The following is a 7579-nucleotide window of genomic DNA, read 5'->3' as shown; positions in this document are numbered from 1 at the left end:
ATTCTGTGAATTGGTCCGAACTCATCCTGCGGTATTTCCTATAAAGCTTCCATTCATTAGAGTCCGCAACCAGACAGACCCCGTACGTCCCTGACCAAAGGGTGCAAATATATATATGTGTGTGCCTATAATACTATAATTTCGTTTTGTTTTTGCAACAAAAGAAAAAGTTTTTATGAATTTTGCTCAAAAAGTTTCTACCCACAAATGTCCCAAACTGGGAAGCTGTATAATAAAGGAGCAGACGTTCTGGAGAAGTCGCCGAGCGCCCGGACTCACTTTATTCTATTTTATTTCAGTTTTTTTTATAGAATTCTACAATTCCATTCTGTGCTAATTATCCCGGAGACTGTAATAAATCGCGGAGGAAGCTGCCTGATAATCACAGAGAACTCTTCAGAGAGCGCCGGCTCTGCCACCTGAGCGTCGGCTTCATTTTCACTTTCATTTAAAAGGTTTTCATTTATTTTGTGTTTTCTAAAATTTTCGAATTTGTTTCCAATAATCTAAAAGTTACCAAATTAGAATTAAATTAAAACCAAATCCAGAAAATAAAATGAGAGAAGGGACGTAATTCCGTCAGCGTGCGCTTATTCCGTGTGCTGAGCTGGAAATTCCCAATAAAATATAGATTAAAAACAAAATAAAAACAAAAAAACACAACAAAAGATGAAATCAAGAAAATATTTCATCTCCCAAACTCTCCAAACAATGAAGCAAACACTCTCTCCTGCGCAGAAACTGCAGACCGAAATGAAGATGCTCGCCGTCAGCATAAAGGAATGTGGAACTTTGGTGAATATTGTAAATATTACCGTCACTTGTCATATTGTATTTTAAGACCAAATAAAATGTAAAAACTCAAGATTTATCTTTAAGACTTTTCGGTTTCTTTTATTTCAGAACATTTCCACAGTTTGACCTGTTTTATCGAGTGCAGAATATACAAAAAAAATGAACTTTGCTAAAATTAAATTATCATTTTTTTTTTTTTAATTTGTATCGATGAAACATTAAAAAACTCCAAGTTGTCAAAACTCAGGCCTCAGAAATGCACAATTCATGGCTCAATATCCATCAGGAATTCTTTAAAAATGTCACCAATTTCTTCAGCTGCAGATTCAGGACACTTTTTTTTTTTGTTTTTTTTGTTTTCTTACACTTTGACATTAAGCATTGTTTATCATAATTATTTTTTTTTTCATTTTTTTTATCTTTTTTCTGTTTTCAGAAATAATTTTCACATTCGCATAAAGGATTTAAATAACATTTGTTTCCCAAGGGTCATATTTTTTTTTTTTTTTAAATAAATAAGACCGGTGCATAGAATAAAAAGCAGCCCCAATATTTCATGAATATATTACTCTATCGCCCCAGGAGGGTCTCTTAGAATGTACGATTATGACTGAACCTTGTAACAGCATAGATCATTTATGTAAATCTCTATAAAACAACGATATGACGTCTCCCATGGATTCCTCTATATAGTGCATTAAGCTTTCAACTCATCCACGTTAATTGACTTAATCATTTAAATATTATTTGCATGCTAAATTACATACAAACTTTTCTTAAGACTTTTATGTTTTCATTTTTTTTTTGTTTCTTTTTACAGAATTTTTTTTGATTAGTCATTTAAACCAACAAGCAAAATATAGGCTCAGAAGAGAAGAAAGAAAAAAGGCGTAAAATGAACTAAATTCTACAATTCTGTACAAGTGGACACCATAAATAATAATAACAATAATAATAATAATAATAATAATAATAATACTATACTCTGTCTGGCTCAGGTTCAACTTAAATAATAATATATAGACAAGGAAAAAGGAGGCGAGGGGACTATAATTTGTTCATACGCTCATCACAATTTTTTTTTTCTTTTTGGATGTCTTAAGATTAAAATAAATATTAAGTGAGATTGTGGAAAATTTTGTCCCATGTTGTTTTTTTTTTTTTTTTAAATTATTATTTTTGTTTCTCGACTGGCATTTAAAGTAATGAGTCCAAGGAAGGGAGTTAAGACTTTCGAGTGTCTGGATCATTTACAAGATGCACAGTTTTCTCAAAGAAAGAAAAAAAGAAAAACAAACATGAATAAAGGTTTGTGAACCCGGGGAGTAAACAAGCCGAAGAGAAAAAGGAAATGAAGACAAACGAATGGTACAATCTACATCGTCATGCATCCTTGTCTAGTAGAAAAGGGGACCTCACATTGCCGTACATGACCTGCATGCAGGATTTTGCTAAAAAGTCTAGTTTTTTGTATTAATACCCATAGAAATTGAGTTCCTTCACACGTGTCTCGTAGGATGGGTCTTCCCCAGTCCTGAAGGGTCGCGGTGGGCTTTTCTTCAGTGACGCCCTATGTCCTGGTATTGCTCTACATGGTTTCGGACTTGGGTCTGACACACAACTTTGACAAAAATTAAGACTTCAGTTCTGGCTCAAAAAGCAGTCCAGTTATAGAGGGGGCATAACGCATCCCCTCCTCCCTAAAAAAAGATGTCCATCTCTGTTCCCTCCTATGTACAAGTCTATGTAAGACGTGAGAGGACACATCGGGGCTTGGAAATCTCTCGAAGACTTCTATCTGTCCCGGTATAAGGTGGTGGTGGAGTAAATGCGGTGCTGGGTACAGTCGATAAATAATGTAGAATTTACTGTATTTGGCTACAAGTTCTTTACCTCTATGTACAGGGTGTCTGGGCAGTGAGGGGCACAGAGATCACATGAAGAAGTCGGCCGAGCCTTTGCCAGGGTTGGACGTTTGTGGGGATTCTCTGGCGGTAAAGCTTCTGCTGGCCAGCTTCTCGTATTTGTCTTTGTATAGATCCCTCTCCTTGGCCAGCCGGGACACCTCTTGTTTTAGTTGTTCCACTTGGTTCTGGAGCTGGCACTTTTCCGTCTCCAGGATGTGCCTTTGCTGCACCCTCTTGTACCTGCAGGACTGGGCATAGCCCCTGTTCTTTAAGGTCCTTCTCTTCTGCTTTAGACGTATGACTTCTTCCTTGCTGAAGCCCCTCAGCTGCCGATTAAGTTCTCTCACGGACATGCTGACCAGCTGCTCATCAGAGAACCTTTCTTCCAGCCTTAGATGGTGATGGTTGTGGTTGTGTAGGTGATGATGAACCTGGTGATGGTGACTGGATGGTGCCATCTCATCCCCTGGGTAGTGCTGGCCTCTGAAGCCGTCATAGCCTTGGTGGTGGTGGTGGTGTGGGTTTCCTATCAAAGCCTCCACGGCATCTTCAGGAGTCAAGTTGAGGGCTTCGGGGTTGATGTGGTGCTGATAATTAGACATCCAGTACAGGTCCTCCAGTTGGGGCTTATTGGCAGCGTTGGGGTTGTTGGGGTTCACGTTGGGTTGTGCTCCAGGGCTTGGGGCGCAGAAGCTGGGCGAGGAGGGCACTGAAGAACAAGGGGTGCTGATTGGAGTAGAAGACAATGATCCGGGTGGCAGCCGGTGGCAGAACCTCTCAGCTTCTGGGGGTTCCTTCTTGACCTCAAATTTCATCAGATCGAAATCGTTGACGTACTCAATGGCAAGAGGGCTGTTGGGCAACTCTGCGCTCATAGCCAGATCAGAGGCCATCTCAGTCCATATAAGAGTTGTCACTGTCACTGCTTACAATTTAGGAGCTCCACGCCCCCTAGATGGTGTGTCTGTACCCAACAGCCTGCAGGAGGATGAGCCTTCTCGTGGGATCTGTCAGCAGCTGACTAATACACTCCAGTCACAGCTCCCAGTCCCTCTGTGCTTATGGGGGATGCAAGGAGATAAGGGGTACTGCAAAGTCCAGGTAAGAGAATTAAGGGTGCGACAGGATCTCAACAATGAGATGAGGATGTCACAAAGTCTAGATGATCAGAGAGCTGCCACAAAGTCCAGATGATCAGAGGAGGGCTGACCCAAAGTCCAGACGATCAGATAAGGGCTGACCCAAAGTCCAGATGGTCAGAGAAGGCTGCCGCAAAGTCCAGATGATCAGAGGAGGGCTGCTGCAAAGTTCAGATGATCAGAGGAGGCTGCCGCAAAGTCCAGATGATCAGAGGAGGGCTGCTGCAAAGTTCAGATGATCAGAGGAGGCTGCCGCAAAGTCCAGATGATCAGAGGAGGGCTGCTGCAAAGTTCAGATGATCAGAGGAGGCTGCCGCAAAGTCCAGATGATCAGAGGAGGGTTGCCGCAAAGTCCAGATGATCAGAAGAGGCTTGCCACAAAGTCCAGATGATCAGAGGAGGATTGCCGCAAAATCCAGATGATCAGAGGAGGCTGCTACATGCTTTGCTCTGCAAGTTGGGTTCCAGGCTGTCAGATGAGGGGGCTGCAGGTTCTGTCTTTTGAAAAGGAAAGTTGCCTTTCATGAAGTTTGCAGGGCAGCGTGTTTCTGTGCGTGCAGGTCCCTCAGCTCAGCTGCATGGTCTGCTGTGTTGCATGCTCCGCGTGCTGTCTTGCATGCCCTGCAGCATGCTCTGCTCTCTGCATATACTGACAGCATTTGCGGCTGCTTTGCCTCCTCAGCCCCTGGATGCTGTTTGCAGGGTCGCAGCCTGTGCTTCTACTGTGGGCTCATAGAAGCACTCTGCCCTTTAACAAGGCAATGTGCCTGGAAACGCCCTCTTAGGTGTGGGGATCCCAAGTCTAGCCAATCAAATTCCCCCATAGCACTTTACATTTACATATCTGTGTAGCAGGGGCTGTCAATCTCCTGGAGGGAACAGCTGGAAGGAGAAAAGAAGAGCAGGAGCCCTCTAGTGGCTGCAAACAGGCACTGCGCCTGCCCAGGTAAGAACTTGGGACCTTCATAATTATTATTATTATTATTTATTTATATAGCGCCATTAATTCCATGGTGCTGTACATGAGAAGGGGGGTTACATACAAAGTTATAGATATAATTATCTTACATGGCACCAACATATGCCGCAGCTCCTTGCAGTCCAGAGCAGGGGCGGACACCACATGTGCAGCTGCCAACAGGGGCCTGAGAAGTAAGGGGCCCACATCCACAGACAGATAAAGGCCTGCACGATAATGAGCCCACGCGGCAGGGTCCTCTCTCCTCCTGTACCAGTCGTGACTTGTAGGGTTTAAGAATACTGTACATGTTTTTTATTATGTGCACCCCTCCTCACATGTAAAGCGCCATGGAATAAATGAAGCTACAATAATAAATATAATAAATATTATTTATATTATTATTAATAAATAATAATAATAATATAACAATAATGAGCTGTTAGGGGCCATATACTGATCCTGCAGAGGGGCCACTGCTGCTCCAGAGAACACGTATAAAGGAGGACGCTGCCCCCAAGAGCTTGCAATCCACGAGGAATCATCCAGAGGGGTGACATTATACAGGCAGCAGCCATCCCCCTAGGGTCTACATCTACTCAGCCAGGGCCTCCTGATTCACATAGAGATCAAAAGAATGACAAGAAAAAAGGAAAGCTGCAGAAGAGTATGTCATGTAGAATAGGTGGAAAGCTGTAAGACAATTGTAGGGGCTCTGTAGAGGCAGTCACTTTGTCAAAGACCATTGTATAAAAGAGTGCAAATCAATAAAGCCACCATCATACTGTCAATAAGGTAAAAAGAGAGCTCCCCCTAGTGGTGGCTGCAGACAGAATCTTATGTATGTCTGTATACAGGAAGCTCCCTCTAGTGGTGTCTGCAGACAGGATCTTATCATGTATCTCTGTATACATGGAGCTCCCCCTAGTGGTGGCTGCAGACAGGATCTAATCATGTATCTCTGTATATAGGGAGCTCCCCCTAGTGGTGGCTGGAGACAGGATCTAATCATGTATCTCTGTATACAGGGAGCTCCCCCTAGTGGTGGCTGCAGACAGGATCTTATCATGCATCTCTGTAGGCACCATATATTACTTTATACAGTATAATGGGCCTCATATATTACTTCATACAGCATAATAGGCACCATATATTACTGCATACAGTATAATGAGCCCCATATATTACTTCATACAGTATAATGGGCACCATATATTACTGCATACAGTATAATGGCACCATATATTACTTCATACAGCATAATGGGCACCATATATTACTTCATACAGTATAATGAGCCCCATATATTACTTCATACAGTATAATGGGCCCCATATATTACTGTATACAGTATAATGAGCCCCATATATTACATCATACAGCATAATGGGCCCCATATATTACTTCACATAGTATAATGGGCCCCATATATTACTTCATACAGTATAATGGGCCACAAATATTATTTCATACAGCATAATGGGCACCATATATTACTTCATACATCATAATGGGCCCCATATATTACTTCACATAGTATAATGGACCCCATATATTACTTCATACAGTATAATGGGCCACAAATATTATTTCATACAGCATAATGGGCACCATATATTACTTCATACATCATAATGGGCACCATATATTACTTCATACAATATAATGAGCCCCATATATTACTTCATACAGTATAATGGGCCCTATATATTACTTCATACAGTATAATGGGCACCATATATTACTTCATACAGCATAATGGGCCCCATATATTACTTCATACAGTATAATGGGCCACAAATATTACTTCATACAGCATAATGGGCACCATATATTACTGTATACAGTATAATGGGCCCCATATATTACTTCATACAGCATAATAGGCACCATATATTACTGCATACAGTATAATGAGCCCCATATATTACTTCATACAGTATAATGGGCACCATATATTACTGCATACAGTATAATGGCACCATATATTACATCATACAACATAATGGGCACCATATATTACTTCATACAGTATAATGAGCCCCATATATTACTTCATACAGTATAATGGGCCCCATATATTACTGTATACAGTATGAGCCCCATATATTACATCATACAGCATAATGGGCCCCATATATTACTTCACATAGTATAATGGGCCCCATATATTACTTCATACAGTATAATGGGCCACAAATATTATTTCATACAGCATAATGGGCACCATATATTACTTCATACAGTATAATGGGCCCTATATATTACTTCATACAGCATAATGGGCACCATATATTACTTCATACAGCATAATGGGCCCCATATATTACTTCATACAGTATAATGGGCCACAAATATTACTTCATACAGCATAATGGGCACCATATATTACTGTATACAGTATAATGGGCCCCATATATTACTTCATACAGCATAATAGGCACCATATATTACTGCATACAGTATAATGAGCCCCATATATTACTTCATACAGTATAATGGGCACCATATATTACTGCATACAGTATAATGGCACCATATATTACATCATACAGCATAATGGGCACCATATATTACTTCATACAGTATAATGAGCCCCATATATTACTTCATACAGTATAATGGGCCCCATATATTACTGTATACAGTATAATGAGCCCCATATATTACATCATACAGCATAATGGGCCCCATATATTACTTCACATAGTATAATGGGCCCCATATATTACTTCATACAGTATAATGGGCCACAAATATTATTTCATACAGCATAATGG

The 7579-nt window shown here is 40.8% G+C and overlaps 1 protein-coding gene across 1 annotated transcript; it reads right to left on the bottom strand.

The window, feature by feature from the left end:
* Positions 1-867: 867 nt before the first annotated feature.
* MAFA (MAF bZIP transcription factor A) lies at positions 868-4549 on the bottom strand. Its single transcript, XM_073577362.1, has one exon. It carries the CDS (start codon positions 3593-3595, stop codon positions 2729-2731), a length of 867 nt encoding a protein of 288 aa, XP_073433463.1. The 5' UTR covers positions 3596-4549; the 3' UTR covers positions 868-2728.
* Positions 4550-7579: the final 3030 nt, after the last annotated feature.

This window comes from Dendrobates tinctorius, unplaced genomic scaffold (assembly GCF_039654945.1).
Source record: "Dendrobates tinctorius isolate UK_male_01 unplaced genomic scaffold, ASM3965494v1 ptg000055l, whole genome shotgun sequence".
Classification (NCBI taxonomy): domain Eukaryota; kingdom Metazoa; phylum Chordata; class Amphibia; order Anura; family Dendrobatidae; genus Dendrobates; species Dendrobates tinctorius.
The sequence above is the reverse complement of the archived record's forward strand: the minus strand, read 5'-3'. Positions and strand labels throughout refer to the sequence as shown.